This window comes from Marmota monax, unplaced genomic scaffold, assembly GCF_021218885.2.
Source record: "Marmota monax isolate L192 unplaced genomic scaffold, Marmota_monax_Labrador192_F-V1.1 WCK01_AAM20220418_F8-fsc00043, whole genome shotgun sequence".
Taxonomy (NCBI): Eukaryota; Metazoa; Chordata; class Mammalia; order Rodentia; family Sciuridae; genus Marmota; species Marmota monax.
This window is the reverse complement of record NW_026691982.1, coordinates 8,994,944-9,020,239: the sequence shown is the minus strand read 5'-3', so window position 1 is coordinate 9,020,239 and position 25,296 is coordinate 8,994,944. Positions and strand designations below refer to the sequence as shown.

Below are 25,296 nucleotides of genomic sequence, written 5' to 3'. Positions count from 1 at the left end.
CCTCTCCCCTCTCTCCCTCCTTTCCTTCCTTCCTTTTCTGGAGATTGAACCCAAGGGCACCCTATCACTGAGCTCCTGGGGATTGAAACCAGGAGCACGCTACCTCTGAGTTACATCTCTGTTAGAGTCTGTAAACAAGTCAGGATGGCGCCTGGCATTTTGCCAGAGAAATGTTAGAGTGTGTAAACAAGTCTGGATGGTGCCTGGCAAAATGCCAGAGGGAGTGGTTTGTGAAGTAACACCAGTGAGCCAGTAAGTGTGGAGATTTCTTATTGGTTGACTGATGTATCTAGTTTATGCTAATTAGATAAGCTGTGTGGAATGTATAAATACTGCTCCTGTCCTACAATAAACAGCTCCCACTCCTGCCGTATCAATCTACACAAGTTGCTCGTCACCCCCGGGTTATTTTGCTGCAGCCGGACTGTGGCACATCTCTAACCCTTTTTGAGACAAGGTCTCACTGTGTTGTCCTCGATAACCTCAAACTTGTGATCATGTGATTGTCCTGCCTTAACCTTCCAAGTATCTGGGAATAAAGGTATGAGCCACCACACCCACCTATAAGACTATTTAAAAAAAATTAAGTTATCCTTTTTAGAGATATTTAAAAATAGTAACTTTGTTTTTTACCCTTAACACTAGTAATAACAGCAAACATTTAATATTTTTTGTTTCTATTTTTATTTGTTATAATATACTCATACACTCACACAATAGAACAGTATAATTTGAACAGTTTCATTCCTAGTCCTTCCCCTTTCCCTCCCCTTCCTCCCCCTGTTCCCTTTCTTCTCTTCTAAGTCTCCCTTCTATTTTTTTAAAAATTTTTTCCAATCAGTTACACATGGCAGTAGAATGCATCTCGACACATTGTTTAATGAATATTTTAAAAGGGTCAGGTACTTTCTTATTTAACATCACATAATCCAACAACTCTGAAAGATCGATTTTAAGAATCACCATCTAAATTTCTGTTCTTTAAAAGAAACAAAATATGGGGCTGGGGCTGGGGCTCAGCAGTAGCGCACTTGCCTGGTGTGAGTGAGGCACTGGATTTGATTCTCAGCACCGTATGTAAATAAATAAAATAAAGGTCTATCAACAACTAAAAATAATATTTAAAAAAAGAAACAAGATATTATAAAGTTAAAGCCCCACCCCCTTTTCAATTTGCACTGTTGGAGATGGAACAGGGGCCTTGTGCATGCTAGGCAAGTGCTCTACCACTGACCTATATCCATAGGCCCCTACTCCTTGTATGTACTCCAATTCATCCCAAACCCACATCTTTTCAAAGGAAAATACTTTATAATTTTGCAAGTTACATTTCCCTGATATATGTTGTTTTTGAAAGTCATCTTCAAAAGGTCCATTAAAGAATATTCAATTGTTCCAGAACAACCCAGTCCAGTGTGTGAGGACCAGCCTGAAGATGCCTTGCAATCAAAGAAAGAGAGGCAGACAGATCTAGGATTATGCAATTTATAGAAGGATTTACTGATGGAAGTATGGTCCTGGACAGTATAATTGAATCCTTGCAATTTAGGTCAGAAAGGGGAATATTTATGGGTTAGGACAAAAGTGACTTCAATCTGCTGGAATGTACTTGGTTTATCTTAAGCTGATATAAAAGAGCAGGGCATATCTCTGGATTCAGGGTCATGTTGTAAAATTCTACATGCCACTCTAATGGTTTTATCTAATTATAGTTTGCTGGGAAACTATACAGGAAAAAGTGGCTAGTTTTATTCTGGGACAATCATGGTAGTTATGATTTAAATCATGTCAAAATGGGTTGGGGATGTGGCTCAAGCGGTAGCGCACTCGCCTGGCATGCGTGCGGCCCGGGTTCGATCCTCAGCACCACATACAAACAAAGATGTTATGTCCGCCGAAAGCTAAATATTAAAAATTCTCTCTCTCTGTCTTTAAAAAAAAAAAGAATCCATATATGCATTAATTGAAAATTCTTTGAAATTTTCAATTAATTCTCCCAGGGATACTTAATAAACTTGTATTAGATTAATTTCTGCAGAGTTCAATGAATCATACCTGTAATCCTAATGTCTAGAGAGGCCAAGGCAGGAGGATCTGAAGTTTAAGGCTAGCCCCAGTAATTTAACAAGGCCCTAAGCAACTTAGTGAGAGACCTGTCTCAAAATTAAAAATAAAAAGGACTAGAGATGTTAACTCAGTGGTTAAGTGCTCTGGGTTCTATCCCTGCTAACCACCACCACCACCACAACAACAAATTTAATTTCTTTTGTAGGATTTCTGTCAGATAAGTTCTAAACCCAAGCTAATTAAGGACAGTTTAGGTTGAGTACCTTCCTAGATTGGTACTTTGTTATTCAAACCAAAGTAATTGAGAGCACACTTACAATATCAAATGTTGTAAAGACTCAAATATATTTCCTTTTCTGGGTGACGTTTTTTGTGGAAAAAATGGTTTTAAAAAAAATATATTTTTGGTTAAGCTAAAAGGTCCTGTGCATAATTCGCACATTTTGCATAAATACCATTAATTTAAAGTCAATGAGATAGCCAAGACTCCTCAGAAAATTAGAGGGCTTTTATTAATGGCATAATTTTCTTAATACAGGAGAAGAAAATTTAATTAAAAAATATGTTGTCCCACAAAAGAAAATCAAAGGAGTCAAAAGCAGTTCAATTTAATGGGGTTTTTAATTTTTAAAAATATTATATAAAAAGGGCTGGGGATGTGGCTCAAGTGGTAGCGCGCTCGCCTGGCATGCGTGCGGCCTGGGTTCAATCCTCAGCACCACATACAAAACAAAGATATTGTGTCCGCCGAAAACTAAAAAAATATATATATATTAAAAATTCTCTCTCTTTAAAAAAAATTATATAAAAAATCTTAATTTTAAGTGATATTAATAATAAACAATATATTATTCTATTCAAGAATATGAATTGAAATAATAAGATGATAAAATACTTAAATACTGCATAATCATCAATTTAAAGAACAAAATCATGCTATGTGAAATGGTGCACACCTGTAATCCCAGTAATAGAGGAGGCTGAGGTAGGAGAGTTGCAAATTTGAAAGCTAGCCATAGCAAATAAACAAAATTAAACAAAAAGAGCTGGAGATGTATCTCAGGGGTAAATTACCTCTGGATTAAATTCCCAGAACCTAAATAAAGGATAAAAGAAAAACTGTTTACCGGGCTGGGAATGTAAATCAGTGGTAAAGCACTTGCCTAGCATGTGTGAGGTCCTGGTTTTGATGGAGAGAGAAGTGATGAGGCAGGGGATGCAGAAAGTTGGTTGCAAAACAGATAAAAACAAATCAGAGTGGGCAAATGATCTGAGTACACAGTTCTCAAAAGAAATCTAATCTCTTGGTGTCTGTGACTCTGTTCTCCCTAGGTTTCCTCTTAGTTCTCTGGCTGTTTCTTCTCAGTTTCTCTGCTATTCTGTCTGACCACTAAATTTTGGTGTACCCAAGGATGGTCCTAAGCTATCTTCTGTGCTTTGGCTACCCTCTTTCTTTGGATAATCTCATTTACAACCAGGGCTGGTTTGCTTGCTTGATTGCTTGCTTGTTCGTTCGTTCATTCATTCATTCATTCATTCATTCCAGTACTGGGGATTGAATCTAGGGGCACTATTCCACTGAGCCACATCTCCAGCCTTTTTTATTTTTTGAAACAAGGTCTCACTAAGTTGATGAGGCTGACCTCAAACTTGAGATCTTCCTGTCTCAGCCTCCTGAGTAGCTGGGATTATAATTATGCATCACTGTGCCCACCAGAAGCAGATCTTTAAATAACATTGACATTCCCCAAAGTCTTTTTCAGTTCTAACTCTCCCCTGAGCTCTTGCCTCATATAACAAATTATACATTTGTCTTGAATGTCTAAAAGGCAGCTCTGATTTTAAAAGTCAAGAACAACTCTGTTGCTGGGCATGGTGGCTCATGCCTGTCATTATCAGTGGCTTGGGAGGCTGAGGCAGGAGGATTGTAAGTTCAAAGCAAGTCTCAGCAACAGTGAGGTGCTAAGCAATTCAGTGAGACACTGTCTCTAAATAAAATACAAAATAGGGCTGGGGATGTGGCTTAGTGGTTGAGTGCCCATGAGTTCAATCCTGGTTCCCCCCCCCAAATCAAACAATTCTGTTGGTGTTTTCTTTTTCTTCATCTTGTTTTTTTCAATGCTGGGGATTGAACTGAGCATCTTGTTCCATACTAGACAAAAACTCTACTACTAAGTTAGTTGCATTCCTCAGCCCCCCATTTTTTTCTTTGATACTGAGAATTGAATGCAGGGGTACTTATCACTGAGCTACATCCTCAACACTTTTTAAAAAATATTTCTTTTAGTTGTAGATGGACACAGTACCTTTATTTTATTTATTTATTTTTATGTGGTGCTGAGGATCGAACCCACTGCTTCACATGTGAAGAGCTCACATGCAAGGTGAGCACTCTACTAGTGAGCCACAACCCCAGCTCATCCCCAACCCTTTTTACTTTTTGAGACAGGGTCTTGGTAAATTGCTGAGGACCTAGATTGCAAAATCGCTGAGGTTGGCCTTGAATTTGTAATCCTCCTGCTTTAGCCTCCTGAGTCACTGGGATTACTGAATGTACCACTGTGCCCAGTTCATTTTATCATTTTATATATATATTTAGTTGTAGATGGACACAATATATTTATTTTTATTTATTTTTTTATGTGATGCTGAGGATCGAACCCAGGGCCCCATGCATGCAAGGCAAGCATGCTCTACCACTGAGCTACAACCTCAGCCCTCATTTTTAAGTGTTCAGTGTTATTATTCACATTCATACTGTGAATACCATCACTTGTGCTACCATCACCACCATTCATCTCCAGAACTCTTTTCAGCTTATAGAACTGGATCTTTTCGGTACTAAATAATAATTTCTTATTTCCTATTCTTTCCTATCCTTGGCAACCACCAATCTATTGTCTCTATGAATTTGACTACTTTTAAGTACTTCAGGTAAGTAGAATCATATACTATTTGTTTTTATATTACTGTCTTATTATACCCTGTGACCTCATGTAACCCTGATCACTTCCCAAATGTCCCATCTCCCAATACCACCACTTTGGGGGTAAGGGCTTCAAAATATGAATTTTGGAGGGACATAAACATTCAGTCCATAATATCTAGGATTGCTGAGTTAAAGGGCATGCTTATATTTAATTTTATAAATACAATGTAATTTACTTTTCTACCAATAGTCATCACTTGGTATTGTCAATCTTTTAAATTTTCAGCATTCTAATTGATTTGTAATAGAATCACACTGTGGTTTTTGTTTGTAGCCTTCTGATTACTAGTGTAGATGAACATGTTTTTATGTACTTATTGGTTACAGCTAATTCTTTTTTTTTTTTTTTTTTTTTTGGTACCGGGGATTGAACTTAGGGTCATTCAACCACTGAGCCATATCCCCAGCCCTATTTTGTATTTTATTTAGAGACAGGGTTCACTGAGTTGCTTGGCACCTTGCTTTTGCTGAGACTGGCTTTGAACTCTTGACCCTCCTGCCTCAGCCTCCCAAGCCCCTGGAATTACAGGTGTGTGCCATTGCACCCGGCTTGTGGTTAGAGGTAATTCTTTTTGTGAATTGTCTATTCATGTTTTTTGCTCATATTTTGTCTTTTTTGAGACTGTGTAATGACCTGATTATCAGAGCTTGGCCAGACATATGCTCTCTGAATATCTTCTCCCAGTCAGAGGTTTATCCATTAATTTTCTAAATAATGCCTTTTGATGAACAGATTTTAATTTTGATGAAATTTGATTGATCTATTTTTCCCTTAAAGTTTCAGGCCTTTCATGTGCTGTCTAAAAAGATCTTGCCCACCTCAAACTAATATAAATATTTTCTTAGGAGCTGGGCACAGTGCTGCACACCTATAATCCCAGCTATTTAGAAGGCTGAGACAGAATGATTGCAAACTTAAGTTATACTCCTAGCTCCTTCCTACATTAAAAAAAAATATATATATATATATATATAAAATTTATTTATTTATTTATTTATTTATTTATTTATTTATTTATTTATTTATTTATTTTAGTTGTAGATGGACATAATACCTTTATTTATTTATCTTTATGCAGGGCTAAGATGGAACCAGTACCTCACATGTGCTAGGCAAGTGCTATACCACTGAGCCCAGTCCTGCCTTCCTTTATTTTTAAAAGAACATTTTTTTGCTGGATATGGAATTCTGAGTTTGCAGGTTATTTTCCTTTTAGTACCTTAGAGATATTGCATTAAGGAGTGGTGGCATACACCCAGATACTGGGAAGGCTGAGGCAGCAGAATCACTTGAGCCCAAGTGTTAGAGGCCAGCCTGATTAAAATGAAACCCCATCTCAAAAAAAAAAAAAATTAAAAAGAACAATTTTATTATTTTTCAGCTTCCATTAATGCTGATGTGAATTATATAATATTATTAAAGATGATCTCTTTTCTCTTTAATTTAAAGATTTTAATTGACTTAATTTTTGCTTCTAAAAATCAGGTAACACCAAAATACATGTATGAAGATGTGAAAAAAAATGGATAACATGGTAAAAAAAAAATGTTAAAAAAAAATCAGGTAACACTTCATAATATTCAGTGAGTGTTCCACAGATGTTCTCTTGAATATAATGATTCCTTTTTCTTTTGCAGATTTTAAGATTTTATCTTAAAAAAAAGATTTATCTTTGGTTTTCAGTAGTTTGACTATGGTCTATCTAAATGTGATCATTTTGTATTTATCCTGCTTGGAATTCTGGTGAGTTTTTAGAATGTGTAAGTTGATGTTTTTCATCAATTTTAGGAAAATTTTTGTCATTATTCAAATACTTTTTTCTACCCTTTCACCATATGATATGGACAACCAATTACACAAATGTTAAACCTTGGGATATCTTCTCCCCAGTCTTAGATGCTCTGTTCTTTTTTAATTATAATTTTTATTATTTTTTATGGTGCTAGGCATCAAACCTAGGGCCTCACACATAGTATTCAAGTGTTCTATCACTGAGTTAGATCATTAACTCTTAATTTTTATCCTTCCTATCCTTCAGTTTGAATAATTTTTATTGAGCACATCATTATAATTTGAGTTTGATGTAGTCTATTGATAAACCAACCCAATGACCTTTTTATTACAGATACTGTATTTTCTAGTTTCAGAATTTTCATTTTGTGTCTATTTATAGTTTCAGCTATTTGCTGAGATTGTTACATTTATTCACATATTTTATTATCCTTCTTGTTTTTTTGGTAAATCCTTCATTATATTTATATATCAGTTTTAAATTCTATGTCTGTTAATTCAACATTTGTGTTATGTGTGAATCAGCATTTAAAGACCATTTTTAAAAACCCTTGATGATAAGTCATATTCTCCTGCTTCTTCCTATGTTATTAAACTTTAATCCTATCCTGAACATTAAAGATGATACTTGATAGAGACTCTGAATTATATCTTACTCTAGCGTTCAGTTTTGTTCCAGTGAATCTTGTGAAGACTTAGTTTCCAGCTTTGTTTCGGTGGGCCTATTTTGCTTTTGCTTTCCACTTTGTTCTGTGATATAGTTTTCATCATGAGAGGTAGTCTTCCTTTCCCCTCTCTCCCTTCCTTCTTTCCCTTCTTCCTTCCTTTTTCTTTTTTTTCTTTCCCTTCCCCTTCCTTTTTTTTTTTTTCTCTCTCTCTCTCTTTGTACCAGGGATCATCCCCAACTTTTTTTGTATTTTATTAGAGATGAGGTCTCGCTGAGTTGCTTAGGGCCTTGCTGAGTTGCTTAGGGCCTCGCTAAATTGCTAAGGCTGGCTTTGAACTTGTGATCCTCCTGTTTTAGCCTCCCAAACTGGGATTACAGCCTGCGCCACCGCACCTGGTGAGATACGGTCTTTATGACCTTTTGGTGTTTCAAATGGAAAGTTTGAGACATTTATCACATCTAACTTGAACTCCAAACTTGGTCTCCCCAGCACTGGGCAACAGCTGAAATCTCTGCTCAGCTCTGTAGCCAACCAGTTGTTTCTTTTTTCCTGGATTCTTTGAATTCATACCTTGTATATGGGTAGATTAGGGGAGAGCCCAGGATCTGAGGGGAACTTGTATGCAGATTTCAGAGCTCCCCACTCTGTGGCCGCTCCTTTCTCCCTTAATTCCAGCCATTCTGTCAGTCTCAAACTCTGACCCACAAAAACTTTCTGTTTTAATTCTAACCCATCCTGAGCCTCATGAGCTGAAAAGTTCCTCTCTCTAGATGAAAAGCTAGATAGATGTGGAGTTCACCCAGTGTGTTTTCCTTCTTTGAAGGATTGTGTCCCCTTTAGTTTCTGCCTGTTTTTTTGTTGCTCTCCAGGCCTTTGAGGAGGGGGTTTTCAATATTTTAGATTTAATAACTGTTATTGGCAAGAGAGTTGGTCTGATAAAAATGTTATTAGTGCAAGTCAAACAGGCTATACATCTGCCAGACCATCTGGCCTGGAATATGAAACCTTAACATTTTAGAGGTGATGGTTAGACACTGCTATTCTATGTATATGAATACTGGCTAGTAATTTAATAATGCTTATTTTATTTTAAAGAAAATTTATAGCTAGGTGCACACCGGTAGTTCTAGCTGCTCACCTGTAGTTCCAGCTGCTAAGGAGACTGAAGTGAGAGGATTTCTTGAGTCCAGGAGTTCAATACCAGCCTGGACAACATCTCAGAACATAAAACAGCCCAGTACAGTGGCACACACCTGCAGTCCCTGCAATTTGGGAGGCTGAGGCAAGAGGATCACAAGTTTTAGGCCAATCTCAACAACTTAGAGAGGCCCTAAGCAACTTAATGAGATCATGTCTCAAAATAAAAAATAAAAAGGGCTGAGGAGGTAGCTCAGTGGTTAAGTGCCCTTGGGTTTAATCCCCAATACAAATGACATATAAAATAAAGTAAAAGAAAAATAAAATTAATAAAATGAAATAAAATACACCTCTTGCCCCAAGGCTAGTATTTGATCTTCAAACCACCTGCTGGTTTAGTAATGTCCAGAACCTCTTCATCCATCACCTTCATTATTATAATAAGAAACAGATTCAGAGGTTGAACAACCAGATATGGCAGATGGCAGAGACTGGCTAGATCCTCTTTAAAGCTATTTTGCAGCTTGGTATGGTTGCACATGCCTGAAATCCCAGTGATTTGGGAGGCTGAGACAGGAGGACCACAAGTTTGAGGACAGACTGGCAATTCAGTGAGACCCTCTCTAAAAAACAAAACAAAACAAAACAAAAAAACCGCTGGGGATGTAGCTCAGTGGTAGAACCCCGGTATTGGGGTGGGGGGGGGGAAATAAAAGCTTTTCGCTGTACACAAAGCTAAAAAGTTTATTTCCCAGAAACTTTGTACACGGGTGGGGCTATATGAGTACATCTTGCCACATTTTCTTTCTCTTCCTCCTGTTGACTAGTGGATGATACCAGGGTAATCTTTTTTCTTTTTCCCTTTTACTAGGTTACTTTTGTTTTTTAAGCTGGGGGTATCTATAGCTAAGTGATAGAGCGTGTGCCTAGCATGTAAAAGGCACTGAGTTCAATCCCTAACACTCTCTATAAAAAGTAATATTTTATTTAAATTTTTATTCATTTATTCATTCATTCAGTGCTAGGGATTGAACCCAAGGCCTTGAGCATGGTAAGCACACACTCGACCACTGAGCTATACTCCCAGCCCTACTAGCTTAAGTTTATTTTATTTTTTTGTTTTGGAAGATCACTTTATTCTAAGTAATTCACAAAGAATATCATCAAGATTGCTGATTTAAGGAGGCCACACAAACATTTGTCCAGAACCAAATTATGTACCAACTCAGTGAACTCCTTTTTTTTTTTTTTTTGAGAATTTTAATATTTATTTTTTAGTTTTCGGCGGACACAACATCTTTGTTTGTATGTGGTGCTGAGGATCGAACCCGGGCCGCACACATGCCAGGCGAGCGCGCTACCGCTTGAGCCACATCCCCAGCCCCTCAGTGAACTTCTAAACAGTTAGAATACTATCTTCCAGGCTGTTGTTGTGTTCAGTGGTTGAGCCCTTGCATGTGTGAGGTACTGGGTTCAATTCTCAGCACCACATATAAGTAAGTAAATAAATAAATAAATGTCCTTTGACAACTAAAATAATAAAAAATAATAGTATCTTCCATTGCCATTCAGAAATAATGAAGCTATGTGTGGTTTTACATTTCATATTTTCACTATCAATTACATTTTTATGCTAAAGTAACTTGTTCATTAGAGCCAATTTTCTATTTATTAAATTTGAACTTCTTGATTAGACTAATCCATTTGCCATTCTACACTATTTCAGAACCAGTTTCATTACTCTGGTTGTGGGCACACTCCAAAAATTGTTTTATCTCATAAAAGCAAGGGCCACCAAGCTGCTGCTGCTATGCTGGCTGGGTTCCCTGAGGCTCCTGGTAAGTGATATCAGGCTTTGAGGGCTCAGAATTACTTCCTCCACTCAATCCCCCAGTGATGAGTGTGTGCCAGACTGCAGAGCCCAGCCACACTAGCTGCGTGGTTGCCATCTGGGCTATAAGATCTGGCTATAAGGGTGTAGCAGCAAGTGAGCCAATTGCAGATGGTAGGCCTATCGCTGGTGGCTGAGGGCATTGGGCACAGCTTTGATTTGAGGGTCCCTTCTGGGCACAGGGTGGAGAGCACATGGGAGATGTGCTTCCAGCTTTCATTAGGCATCCTAAGGACATTGCAATTCTTTATCTAGAAATGCAAAACCCTCAAGAGCCTGGTGATTTCTCACTAGCTTAATTTAAAGCCACATGCTGAATATGGAATACTTACAATAAAGAAGGTGCCAGGATCTCTAAATGACTATGTGGAGTGGAACTTCCTTCCCTGCTGACCAATATTTGTCTGAGGTTGGGTAAGAAAGTGATCTTGGATTGTGTTCAACTGAGATTTTAGGGTTATTTTTCCTCAGTAGTTAGTGCTACATATGCTAATAAATTGGCATAAGTAATTCCCTAATTAGAACTAAAGATATGACTAAAAGCCATCTTCTATTTCCTTTGATGGCTGACAATTCATATATAACTTTCATAATTATTATATGAATATACTAGTTTACAAAATAAGTTATTATAATTAGGAGCATTCTCTGAATGAATGGAAAAATGAATGAAAATGGTGACTTAATAAATTGAAAAACAACTTACCTAGAGACCGAATGCCTTTTTGTTCAAGAAACTCATGTAAAACATTTGTATTAAGGTTTAATATAAGTCCTAGTTCTGATGTAAGTTTCCAGAATCCATCCTATGAAATTTAAGAAAACAAATTTAAGTCATATTATTGGAATTTCAACACATAAGAAGTTATTTGAGGGCTGGGGTTTCCATTTATTTTTATTCAGTTAATTAAGACATTTTTGAAATTTTTATTATTATAAAATCAAAAGTTTACTGTAAAAGTTTACTATAAAAGTTTTTCATAGACTAGTGACAATATTGTCTGGAATCTTATAAGTACTATGGAGATTAAGTATCTGGTGACATTTATAAAAAGGCTAGAATGAGGCTCATGTATATAGACTTTTAAAAATGGTGTTATACATTTTTTTCTTCTAGAAACACTTTTTTTTTTTTTTTTGTGATACTGGGAATGGAACTCAGGATACTTTACCATGGAGCTATGGCTCTTTTTATTTTTTTATGTTGATACAGGGTCTGGTTAAGTTGCCCAGGCTGGCCTTGAACTTGTGATCCTCCTGTCTTGGCTTCCCAAATAGCTGGGATTACAGGGGTGCTCCACTATGCCAGGCTCTAGTAATGCTTTGAATCAATGTTTTTCAACTTTTAAACAGCATGATTCCTAGCTGGGCACAGTGGTGCATGCCTGTAATTCCAGGGGTTCAGGAGGCTAAGGCAGGAGGAACAAGAGTTCAAACTCAGCCTCAGGAATTTAGCAAAGCCCTAAGCAACTCAGTGAGACCCTGTCTCTAACAAAATATAAAAAAGGGCTGGGGATGTGGCTCGGTGGTTAAAGGCCCCTGGGCTCAATTCCTGGTACAAATAAAGTAAAATAAAATAAAAACCACCACCACAACAAAAAACCCCACTCGCTGTGCATGGTGATGCACACTTGTAATCCTAGAGACTTGGGAGGCTGAGTCAAGAGGATTGCTAAGTTTGAGGCCAGCCTCAGTAACTTAGTGATACCCTAAGCAACTTAGCAAGACCCTGTCTCAAAAAACAAAAACAAAAACAAAACAAACTGGGGCTTGGGTTGTGGTTCAGTGGTAGAGTACTTGCCTGGCACATGTGAGGCACTGAGTTTGAGCCTCAGCACCATATGAAAATATAAAATAAAAAATAAAAAGGGTTGGGAATATAGCTCACTGATAAAACATCTTTGGGTTTATTTCTCAATAACCCAAACAAAACAAACAACAACAACAACAAACACTTTGTTGAGGTGTGATCAAAATACAGAAAAACTACAAATATTTATGTATACAACTTGATGTGTTTGGAGATAAGCATATACCAGTGAAACCATCAAATCATAATGACTATCAATGCTATATACTTATTTATCAACTTTCAAAAGTTTCCTTCCATACCCTTTTCTTTTGTTATATCTCTATTTGTGGAAAGAACACTTAATATAAAAACATACCTAGCAATTTTTTTTTCAATGCTTAGGGATGGGACTCGGGGCCTCATAAGTGCTAGGCAAGGCTCTTCACTGAGCTCCACTCCCAGTCCTTTCTTAGCAAATTTTTAATTATAAAAATATAGACCTGGAGTTTTCTTGTATTTTCTTTCTTTCTTTTTTTTTTTAAATATATTTTTAGTTGTAGTTGGACACAATGCCTTTTTTTTTTTTACTTTTATTTTTAATTTTATTTATTTTTATGTGATGCTGAGGATTGAACCCAGGGCCTCACACGTGCTAGGCAAGTGCTCTACCACTGAGCCACAACCCCAACCCCTCTTTTTCTTTTTTAAGGGTACTAGGGATTTAACTGAGGGGTGTTCTATCATTGAACAACATCTTAAATCTCCCCCTTTTTTTAAAGATAGGGTCTCCCTAAATTGCTAAGGCTGGCCTTGAACTTGTGATCCTTCTGCCTCAGTGTCCTGTGTTTCTAGGATTTACAAACATGTGCCACCACATCCAACAAGTATAGAAATAACAGTATCAGGTAGGGATGTGGCAAAGCGTCTACCTCACATTCACTAAGACCTGGGCTTGATCCCCAGTTCCAAAAAAGATTAAAAAAAAAAAAAAAAAAAAAAAGAACCCCATGCTCTGGACAATTATTGGCTATACTGCTCCCTACAGGCCTCTGTGTGTTTTATCTCAACAAGGGAAGTTGGGAGGCTATTATTGTCCTGTTTAAACTTCAAAAGCACACTATGAGGTAGATGCCATTATTATCCCCATAATGTGAATGAGGAAAGGAAGACTCAGGTTATCTGCCTTGCCCCAAATCACAAAGTGGTAGGGCTGAGACTAGCACTATAGTTGTATACTAAACTGAGTCATTTCCAATTTACTAAATTAATTTACACTGAAACAAATAAATGTGAATGTAAGACTGGGTCTTAGTGTAGTAGCTAAAACAGCATGTTCCTTAGGTTAGCAAATATAATGATGAGCTTTACTACAATATTACATTTTGAATAATATCTATATTCCCAATACCTTATGTGAAAATGTTTAGTCTATTCATGGCACCTTTGCTTTACTTCATGACAAGAAATTTCTATGAATTGCAACTCATCAATGCTAGAATCAAGGAAATTAAGGTCTTACCCCATGATCTTTTCAGGGATGCTAATTTTTAGTTGAGAAATATCAACATTGACTAGCATGAGATATGGTCTAATAGTTAATAATAAATACTATTCATCACCAAGGACACTTTCATTAAGCTGACTGGGTTTTTTAAGCAAGATTTTCTTTCATGCTGGCACAAGCCCTTCACTTCACAATAGACTGGTAATAAATAGTTCTAACACCAACAGACTTGAGTAGCATTGTGCTAAACTACAGAGCTAGCCGGATGTCGTAGGACATGTCCGTAACCCAGTGACTCTGGAGGCTGAAGCAGAAGGATCTCAAGTTCATGGCCAACCTCAGCAATTTGGCAAGGCCCTAAGTAACTTAGTGAGACCCTATCTCAAAAAATGCTGGGGATGTAGCTCAGTGGTAAAGTGCCCTTGGGTTCTATCCCCAGTACTAGTATACACAAACGAATAAATAAGACAATACCTCAGTCTGCAGACTGAATAGTTCAGCCCACAGCACAAAATTCTGCCAGCTTTGTTTGCCGTCTACATCATCCTCATCTTCCTGTGAATGAAAGCTTGAGCAAAAATCACTTGTTACATCAGATTTCTCCTCCTTTTTCAAAAATATACACTGTAGAGGTACTGGTATTTCATCATCTAATGTTTCAAAAAAATTTTCACAACTCGAGGGAGTCAAAAAATGTGCTTCCAAATAATCTGATGATGCAAGACCCAAAGACTGTGCCACTTCTTGCAAACCTGAACTTGCCAAAATTTGAAAATCTTCAAAAACTTCTAATTCAGATGCATTTGATGGTGAAGAAGCCAGCACAGGTGTATCCGTTGTCAGCCTGTAATTGATGTCCTGAGGTACTAGGGAATTTTGAAACTGATGAAAAGAGGGAGGACAGGGAGGATGAATACCAAAACCTTCAGTGAGATGAAAAGAAGAAAGAAGTGTAGGAGGAGAGGAAATCTGCTGCAGAGAAGAATCCAGTCTAGGGGAGATGTCAGATAAAAAGCTCATATTATCTTCATGAGGTTTATCTAGACAAAACTTCTGTGAGCTAAGGAATCTCCTAGACCCACTCAAAGGTGGGTCCTGAAGAGGAAATCTGGGAAGAGACCCCGACTCAAAGGAAATTTTGTTTCCTTGGCCAAGCTGTAGGCCAAACTGTTTGGGAGATGCAAGAGAACCAAAAAGACAACTGCTCTGAGGAGGTATGCTGGGAGTAGAGAGGGAAGCAGAACAGGTTCTGTCAGCAGCCTGGAAAGGGAGTGAACCAGAAGCAAACGTGGAAACAGACAGGCTTTGTGGTATAGCTTTCATTGATGATATTTCAAATCCTGCTCGTAAAAGTGAATTCATCAATGGCTTTCCCAGACTTTCCACTTCAAAATCTTCAGAAACTTCCAATTTAGGCATCTTAATTTTTTTTTTTTTAGCCAAACGTTTATGTGATGGTTCTTCATTCCATTCAGAGGATGCTGAAAAAGGCTGACCAGATGGGAGAATTATTCATGTAAAAGAAAAACAGAATAAAAAGAACAAACAAGAAAACATTCTTTCCAGTAGTCAATCAATTGTTGTCTCAAAGCATGATTCCAGAATCAGGATCACCAACATATTCGATATATTCAAAATCATTTATGCAAAACACTGTAATTTTTTTTTGGGGGGGTGGGTACCAGGGATTGAACTTGTGGGCACTCAACCACTGAGCCACACACCCTGGCCCTATTTTGTGTTTTATTTAGAGACAAGGTCTCACTGAGTTGCTTAGCACCTCACTGTTGCTGAGGCTAGCTTTGAACTCACAATCCTCCTGCCTCAGCCTTTAGAGCCACTGGGATTACAGGCGTGCACCACGACACCCGGCTTTAAACACTGCAATTTATAAATTTGGAATCTGAGACCTGGAGAGAATATCAGCAGTCAATACACAGAAAGATCTTTCTCTCTTTGTTCTTAGAATCACAAATTTTAAATACTCCTCATTTTACAGATGAGAAACTAAGAACCACAGAAGTGACTTGCCCAAGATTTTACAATAAGTAGTAATTGCGGTCTGTAAATTAGCCTTAAAATAAGCTAGAATTTGAAATAAGTTACTCTAGTCTTCTTTTTTGGTGCTAGGGATTGGACTTGGGTGTTTTACCTCAAAAGCTACATCACAAGTCCTTTTTATTTATTTTTTATTTTTATTTTTTCTGGTTTAACCAGTTCTAGTTTGTGGTATCCTTTTTATTTTTTAATTTTGAGAGAGGGTTTCATTAAGTTCTTGAGGGTCTCTCCACATTGCTGAGGCTGGTCTCAAACTCATGACCTTCCTGCCTCAGCCTCCCAAGTATCTGGGATTACAGACATGTGCTACCATGCCTGGCTTCTCAAAGACCCCTTTTAATAATTATAGCTAACATGTATTAAATACCTGTTATGAGCCAGAAATGTTATGGAGCTGCCTATAATCCCACTAACTCAGGAGGCCGAGACATGAGGATCACAAATGCAAGACTAGCCTCAGCAATTTAGTGATGTCCTAAGCAAGAAAAGGGGTGGTGGTGGTGGGGGAGCCGGGGAATGTAGCTCAGTGGTAAAGTGTTCCTGGGTTTTCAATTGCCATAACTTAAAAAAAAAAAAAAGAAGAAGAAGAAGAAGAAAAAAAGAAAGAAAAAGGAAATGCATTATGATGTCATTTTTCTGCATTCCACATCAGTCCTGAGATAAGTTTTATTAGTTTGAAAAGCTCTAATGCGAAATGTGTCATATTTCAGATATTTTTCTCTCATTTTAGAATATTTGCATATATATAATATATATATATTTGCATATATAATATATATATATATATATATATATATATATTTGGGAACCAAATCTGAACACAAAATTCATTTCTGTTTATGTTCACCTTATACATGGCCTGAAGGTAATTTTATACAATATTTTTAGTGCACCTGTGTTTTCACTGTGACTTGGCACATGAGGTTAGGTGTGACATTATCAACTTGTGGAGCCATGTTGGTACTAAAATTTTTTTGGATTTTTGAAGCATTTCATTTTTCCAGATTGGGAATGTTTAACCTGTATAATGCCCATTTCCTAAAATTAGGGCATTTAAGAGAAGTTTAGGTCACACAGGTGCTGGGATTCAAGCATTCTGGCCAATAGTGTCTATGGTATTAACCACTAGATTTTACTTTCAATTACCTAGGGTTTTTGTGGGGGAGGAGGGGTGGTACTGGGGATTAGACCCAATGGCACTCTTCCACTTGAGCTACATTCCTAAACCTTTTTATTTTTTAATTTTGAGACAGGGTGTCACCAAATTGCCATGGCTGGCCTGGAACTTTTGACTCTCCTGCCTCAGCATCCCCAGTTATTTAGATATATTACAGCTCCCCAGTTATTTATATATATTAAAGGTATATACCACTATGCCCTGCTTTAATTATCTACTTTTTTGATCTTTTCCAACTTGAAATGAAATCACATGGCAACAAATGAAGTTAAGTACCTTTTCATGTTTAAGAATCCTATTATAACATATTTGATGATGATAATAATAATAAATGACTATGTTATTGATTATGTTTGTACTTCACAATTACTTTAGACTGTACTGTTACTTATTTAAAACAAACAAACAAACTGCTGAGTTGGGCATGGTGGCTCATGCCTGTAATTCCAGGAGGCTGAGGCAGGAGGATTGCAAGTTTGAGGCAAGCCTGTGTAATTTAGCAAGGCCCTAAGCAACTTAGTGGGACCCTGTCCCAAAAAAGGGCTGGGGACTTAGCTCAGTGGTAAAGCTCCCTGGATTCAATCCCTAGTATACATACAAAAAAAAAAAAAAAAGAATTAATTAAAAAAAATTTTTTTAAAAGACTACCACAGGCCATGGGGGCATATGTCTATAATCTCAGTGACTGGGCAGTCAGGCAAGAGGATCACAAATTCTAGGCCAGACTAGCAATTTAGTGAGACCCTGACTCAAAATAAAAAATTAAAACTGGGGATGCAGTTCAGTGGTAAAGCACCTCTGGGTTCAATATCTAATACCCCAAATTAAAAATAATACAAAAGTAAAAAACAGACTACTGTAGCTGTGTGCACTGGTGCACACCTATAATCCCAGCAACTCTGGAGGCTGAGGCAAGAGGATCACAAGTTTGAGGTCATCCTGGAAACTTAGCAAGGCCCTGTCTCAAAAAATAAACAAAAAGCTCTAGGGACGAAGCTCAGTGGTAGATCATCCTTGGGTTCAATCCCCAGGACCAAAAAGTAAAAAAAAAAGACTGTTGTGAAATAGTATACCGTGTTTGACCAGCAGCAGCCTTATACATCTGTTTACATCTCTGGGCTGCATCTAAAGGCTGCATTCAGTGACTGGGACCTAGACTTAAAGAGTTCATAAAACCATGAAATCACCTAATAACATGCTGCCTTAGATATCTCCATTCTTATGCAATAAATGATTGTATTTGGTAATTATCATTTACCTGTGGCATGTTAGCCTCTGGTTGTTCCTCCTGCCAACTCACATACGGCAAAAAGTCTACATCTTCTTTGGCAATAAGTTCAGGAATATTTGGAATATTAGGAAAAGGTGAGTCGTTACCATCCTATATTGAATCACAATTGGGTTAAATTTAAAAGGATATTATCAAATTAAATGATTATCACACATTGTAAAGACCTGCAGACATTGGGTTTGGAACATATGGGTGTATGAAGCAAGAAAAAGAGACAGCTGACAGGCTCATGCGAGAAGATTTCCTCTTTATAGAGCATTCACTGGGTGCTGTGCTTTACATATTTTTCCTCTTATGAAGGAGAAAGGGCCTCCCATGGGTAAGGGAAATCTAGGTTTTTTCTATTTTTTTAGAGTCTTACTTAGATTAATAAAAGATGACAAGTGCCAAAATGTAATAAAACTGTAGTATATTTTTAAAGTATACAAGTAGCTAATTAATAACTATAACATTAAAAATGCTGAGATATTCTCTTTATTTAGAGATATGTTGTTTATGAGAGATCATCATAAGTCCTAGACTGAAGCATCTCCTACTGGAGGCATTGGCTCTGAGGCCCACTGGCATCGTCACCAAGAATCAGAACAAGAAAGTCTTTATTAATGTGTACAAATAAAACAGTTTAGCCTTCAGTTAACAATAATACATACCCTTTTCTCAACTGCCACAAAGCTTGTATATTGTGTTATAAGAGAGTTTTCTTTACTGAGTTTAATAATCAGAGATTTCAAGATTTGTTTCTTCATCTAGAATAGAATAAAACAAATAAAACCACACCCTGTTTTATTTCTGTTTAGCTATATACAATCAATTAAAAGAGTATTAAATAATCTGAAAAGGTGTTTTTCTATGACAAGTAAATCATTTTATAATTAGTATTCAAAGTAAATATCAAGTCAGGATCCTGTCTAAATATGTTAGGTAGGTAACTCAACATTTCCTATGAAATGGGATCAAGTGACTTAGCAAAGTTACAGTAAAACCAATTCACATTTATATAGCTCTCCATAATTTACAAAAAGCTCTCATACATAGAGAGCTTCCTCATTCTCTCACAAGCAGTCTGTAGCTCCTATTGTAAAGCTGAGGAATTGCAGAGGCAGAGTGACTTGCTCAGAATTGTTCAAGGCAGGACTGGTTGGTTGCCCTCGGAGATCAAAGTCAAGTAGGATACAAAGCAGTCAAAAACAATGGCAACAGAAGACAATTTGCCACCTACTGTGACTGTCAGCAAGACTATCCAGGTCCTGAATGATACACTGGCATCTTCTTTTGGGATGTGTTCAATATTAATGCCCATATAAGATCATAGTCTCTGAGGGACCAGCAGCCTGTCATGGTGGCTCCCTGGGAGGAACCTTCAGCCAGGGACCTCATCTGTACAGTAAGGAGAGGGCCAGGTGGGCTTTTGCTCTGCCTTGCATCTTTAGGTAGCTTACCCACCATCCTGCCCCTGGGCTTCTTCATTAAAATGGAAATAGTAACGCAACAAATGAGATCCAAAATGACATCTACTAAGGGCACTTAGTGTTCTCTAAGCCCTTCTCCAAACTCTTTCTCACAGGCAGATCACAGAATTCTCAGGAAATGACTTAAATTAGTTCTTTCATTAATTCATTCAACAAACATTCATGGAGCAACCTACATCTGTTCTAGGCATAGATGTTACAAGTACTGTGATGAATGTCCCTGACACCATATTCTTCTCTATCCAGCTATCTTCACTTTACATTTCCATGGGTAAATCAATTTAAGAATGATCTAAAACAATGCATAAAGGTTTTTACTAGGAAAAGAACAAACCTCATGGCTGGTTTCATTCTCGTGGAGAATGCCATCTTCATAATCTCTGATCACAGCTCTTGCTGCCAGCTTGTGAATCATCTGTGTTTACACATCCATGGGGAAAAAAAAAGATACAAATGATTTGTAATTAAATACTTACATAGACTACCATATAAAAAACTTCAGAATAATAATTTACATTCAGCAAATTCACTCCTTTTAACTATACAATCTTATGAGTTTTATCAAATGAATACAGCTAGGTGACCAGCACCAAAATGAAGATACAGAATATTCCCTTCCCTCTAGGAAGTTTCCTTGGGCCCCTTTGCAGTCACCCCCAGCTCTGCCAACCACCCATCTGATTTCTGTCCCTAGTGTTTGCTTTTCCTGTACAAGGTCATTTTGCTAATGTAACTTATTTCAAAATTTTATTTGTTTGTTTGTTTATTTATTGTATTAGGGATGGAATGCAGGGAACCTTACCACTAAGCTAGATCCCAATCTCTTTTTAATTTGAGACACAGTCTTATTAAATTGCCCAGGCTGGCCTTGAATTTACAATCCCTCCTGCTTCAGAATCCCAAATTGCCAGGATTATAGGTGTGACCATCATGCCAATCTATTTCAAAACTTTAAAACTACTCTTCTTCTACAGGAAGAGCCAGCCAGGTGTCAGGATGTCTACCTGCAAACGGTCTCCACCAGATTGGAGGCTCTGGGATGTACACAGTGAAGTGGAACTGATCTTAAACGGCAACGTCTGCTATCCATAATTCCAACTCTTATGACTTTGTTATTGATAAGGCCACCATTCACAGAGGAAGAACAACTTTAAATACTGTGATTTTAGGGAAGAAGACTTCTTCCCAAGTAAGATTCTTTTACCTAATTTCATTCTTAGATCCAATTTTTAAAGCAATATAGAGATTTCCCTAAGTTCTATCAAATAAAGTTTATGAGTCTATTCTTTTGGGCTAAGCTCTTATGTTAGGCCCCAAAAGACCAGATAAAAAATCAAAACACAATCATTCATGCTAAAGGTCTGTCAGCAAACTGAAACTAAGTCATCATCTGACCTTTAAATTAACCATGAAAAATCAAAGATGCCAGTTCTACAAATAGGACAGTATCAATTAGCATGATAACGAAGTTCCCTGTTTTAATCCTTCCAAACATGGTGACTTGAAATCATCTGATGTTAACCAATCAGTTATTTTTCTATTGTCATGGAATAAAATAAAAGTGGAGTAGCATTGGTTCAGGGCACTTAAAAGAAAATTGAAAGCCACTGTTAAATCAGGTCTCAGATCCATCCACAGCTGAATCTGGACTACAGTTTTCTGAAACATTGTTGTTCCCCAACAATGTATTGAGGATTGGACTCAGAGGTCCCCACCACTGAGCCACACCCCTGGCCCTTTTTATTGTTTTGAAATGGGATCTCACTAAATTGCTGAGGCTGGCTTCTAATTTATGATCCTCCTGCTTCAGCCTCCCGAGCAGCTGGAATTACAAGTGTGTATCACCATTGCTCATTGACTTTGCTAACATGTGCAATGGACCGCTTACTCCTGTCAATCTAAAATAAAGTCAGTCTAGTCTAGAACAAAGACTAAACACAGATTCAAAGAGATTTTACAAAATGATGGCTGTCTTAATGGCTTAAACTGCAAGAAGGTTGGTAATCACTTGTTAGGAATTATAATGGTGACTGGCAAAAAATAAGCTGCTTTGTAATAAAGGGACAAAGTGTGGTCTTAATCTCTGGGTAGTTTGGGAGAAGTGGTCCATTGTACAGAAGGTCCACAGAAGTTAGCAATTTTTCAAAGGTCAACTTGTACCCAGGGTGGGAACATATACAGCCCAGTTCAAACATTTAGTTGTAGACATTGATGCTCCCAACATTTGTATAATGCATCTCATTATACAAATACTCCCATAAATAACAAACAACATAAATAGCATACATAGTTTAAAATTTTCAAGGTGGAACTATAGTGGACTCAGTACTAATACACATAATGCAAAATTTTCAGTGATAATTTATAATATTGTAGCATAATAAGAAATACATATCTTGGTCATGTCCCTGGTTCTGGGTGAGGTAGGACAGAAGAAATAAGGATAGGCAGAAAGAAGACAAACATGAAAGAAGGTCCATAGCTTTAAATCTAAAAACTCCATAGATACCCTCACCTTCTACCCCTAGGCCTCAATTCTTTTTTTCTTTTTCTTTTTTTGGTACTGGGGATTGATCCCAGGGGCTCTTAACCACTGAGCCACATCCTCAGCCCCAGGCCTCAATTCTTAAAAGGTCCAATAAATGGAGGCTTGCTTGTACCTCAGTGGCAGAGCATTTGCCTAGCACCTGGGAGGCACTGGGTTCAATCCTCAGCACCACATAAAAAAAATAAATAAAGGTATTATGTCCATCTACAACTAAAAAAATACTTAAAAGGTCTAATAAATCTTTGAGTATTTTAAGTCAGTTAGTTAGTGCCTATATACCTTGTGCTTATAAAATACATTTTTTAGACTAATTCAGAGAAGCATTTTAATTCTTTTTTGGTTTATTCTCATTTGAAACTTTTTAATTCTTGACATTGTTAGAAACTTGTGATAGTTATACAGTCCAAGGGCTATTAAGTAGATAAATTAACCTAAAGATTTTGAGAAGAACCAGATCACTGTGATCTGCTCTGTGTTCCACCCTTGTATGCATCTCATGTCCACCATTTATTAAAGTGTCCTTTTAAAAAAAAGAAAGCTGAGACCTCAAAATCGTGTTTCACTCTGAGGCACCCATACTCTGTCCCCTTTTGAATGCATATCCTACTGTATTGCTTCCTTGCTTGAATAAATCTCTTAATTTTCCTAAATAAATATCTGCTTGTTCCTCCTTTGAGGTGTCCTGAAATTCCCTTCTGAAGTGTAAGTCAAGAACTTGCCAGGGCCACATTGTGGTTCCCCTCTTCTGAGGATCTCATTGGACCCCATGGATGGGATATATTTCTTCAAACCCTTGTAATAAAATCCTTATAAGAGCATAGGAGCATTCATTGTTACATTTGGGTTTCTTGTTGGCTCCTTAAATAGCTCCAGAGCGATAAAGGTAAAAGGAGCTTCATTTGTTGATGTTGTTGCTCATTTGTTTTTAGTACTGGGGATTGAACACAGGAGCAGTCTACCTCTGAACTACCTCCCCAGTCCTTTTCTAATTTTATTTTTTAAAATATTTTCTTTTAGTTTTTGACAGACCTTTATTTTATTTATTTTTTTTAGAGAGAGAGAGAGGTGAGAGAGAGAGAGAGAGAGAGAATTTTTTAAAATTTTTTTTATTTTTAGTTTTTGGCGCACACAACATCTTTGTATGTGGTGCTGAGGATCGAACCTGGGCCGCACGCCTGCCAGGCGAGCGCGCTACCGCTTGAGCCACGTCTCCAGCCCAGGAGTCTTTTTTTAAAAAATATTTATTTTAGTTGTAAATGGACACATTACCTTTATTTTATTTTTATATGGTGTTGAGGATCGAACTCAGTGCCTTCCACGTGCGAGGCGAGTGCTGTACCACTGAGCTACAATCCCCGCCCTTTAGGAGTCTTTTTTAGGAAATAAATTCCTAAACCTACATGATGGAGAGTTGGGCCTACATTTTCTTCTAGTAGGTGCAGGATCTCTGGCTTTTTTGTTATTTATAACAACTGATTTTTAGTTAACTAGATGATTTTGGGGAAATTCCTAAGAATGGGGCCTGGTTACCCAAACTGTAATTAGAGGGTTGGAACTTTAAATCCCACTTTATAACCTCTAGGTAGGAGAGTTAATTATCTGAAGAATGATTTAATCAATCATGCCATTGCAATAAAGCCTGCATTAAAAACTCCAACTGAAGGGGTTCAGAAAACTTCCAACCAGGTTCACATTCACATGTAGGAAGGGTACACCCTCAACTTCATGGAATCAGAAGCTCCTATGCTTGGGATTTTTTTTTTTTTTAATATAGCAGGAATTGAATCCAGGGGTGCTTAACCTCTGAACCACATCCCAGCTATTTTTATTTTTTATTTTGAGACAGGGTCTCACCAAGTTGCTTAGGGCCTTGCTAAATTGCTGAGGCTGACTTTGAACTTGTGATTCTCCTGCCTCAGCCTCCAGAGTCACTAGGATTACAGATGTGGGCCACGGTATCTGGCTCTGTGCTTGGGATTCTTACAGATACTGCCCTATGTTCCTCTTTCTCTTGCTTCATTTTTATCATTTAAAAAAATTTTTTTAGTTGTCAATGGATCTTTTAGCCCTCATTTTTATCATTTATAACATCCTTCTTTAATGTTAAATATAATTTATAGGAATATATTGTTTTGGACTATGCTCTTGCACTGGGCCCCTATAGGCCAGATTAAAAATAAAAATGGGATCACTCATGCTAAAGTTCCATTTCTAATGGAAGCTAAACTGTTAAATAACTTTCCAGGAAACTAGGAGAAATGAGAGATAATAATCAAATTTCCCAAACAGGCCAGTTTCATTCAGCATAATAATGAAGTTCTCTGTCTTAATCTATACACAAATAAACACAAGTGAACTAATTAGTTATTTTCTATTGTTTTTTCTCCCTGTTCCAGACATATAAGAAATTTAACTTTTCATTTGGATGTTAGGATTGAACTCAGGGTTTTGCACATGTTAAGCATGTATACTCTAAACCCTGAGCTGCATACCTAGCCCCAGGAAAGAAAATTTGAAATTGTTACCCAGAGTACTACCTCTAGTAATATAATAGTGGTCCACTTTAAGCTTTGAATATAGCCCTTGCTGCTCTACCACTGCACTTATTATCATTATTATTTTTGAGGGGGGGTACTGGGGACTGAACTCAGGAGCACTCGACCACTGAGCCACATCCCTAGCCCTATTTTGTATTTTATTTAGAGACAGGGTCTCACCGAGTTGCTTAGCACCTCGTTTTTGCTGAGGTTAGCTTTGAACTTGACATCCTCCTGCCTCAGCCTCCCAAGCTACTGAGATTACACGCAAGCACCATTGCACCTAGCCACTGCACTTATTTTTTTAAAAAGAGACCTGTTTCTTTCTCCTGGCTCCTCCCTAATCTCTCCTCTTCCCTGATCTCAGGGAAAACAG

General features: G+C 37.4%; 1 protein-coding gene across 1 annotated transcript in view; it reads right to left on the bottom strand.

Moving 5' to 3' along the window:
* Parp4 (poly(ADP-ribose) polymerase family member 4) overlaps positions 1–25,296 on the bottom strand; it is a 90,982-nt gene that overhangs the window by 6,951 nt on the left and 58,735 nt on the right. The window contains exons 28-32 of the mRNA XM_046447439.2: positions 20,170–20,250; positions 19,017–19,112; positions 18,334–18,456; positions 14,315–15,331; positions 11,251–11,350 (exon numbers count right to left, since the gene is read on the bottom strand). Of these exons, the coding sequence (XP_046303395.1) occupies positions 11,251–11,350; positions 14,315–15,331; positions 18,334–18,456; positions 19,017–19,112; positions 20,170–20,250 (1,417 nt within the window). The remainder of the gene's footprint in view (positions 1–11,250; positions 11,351–14,314; positions 15,332–18,333; positions 18,457–19,016; positions 19,113–20,169; positions 20,251–25,296) is intronic.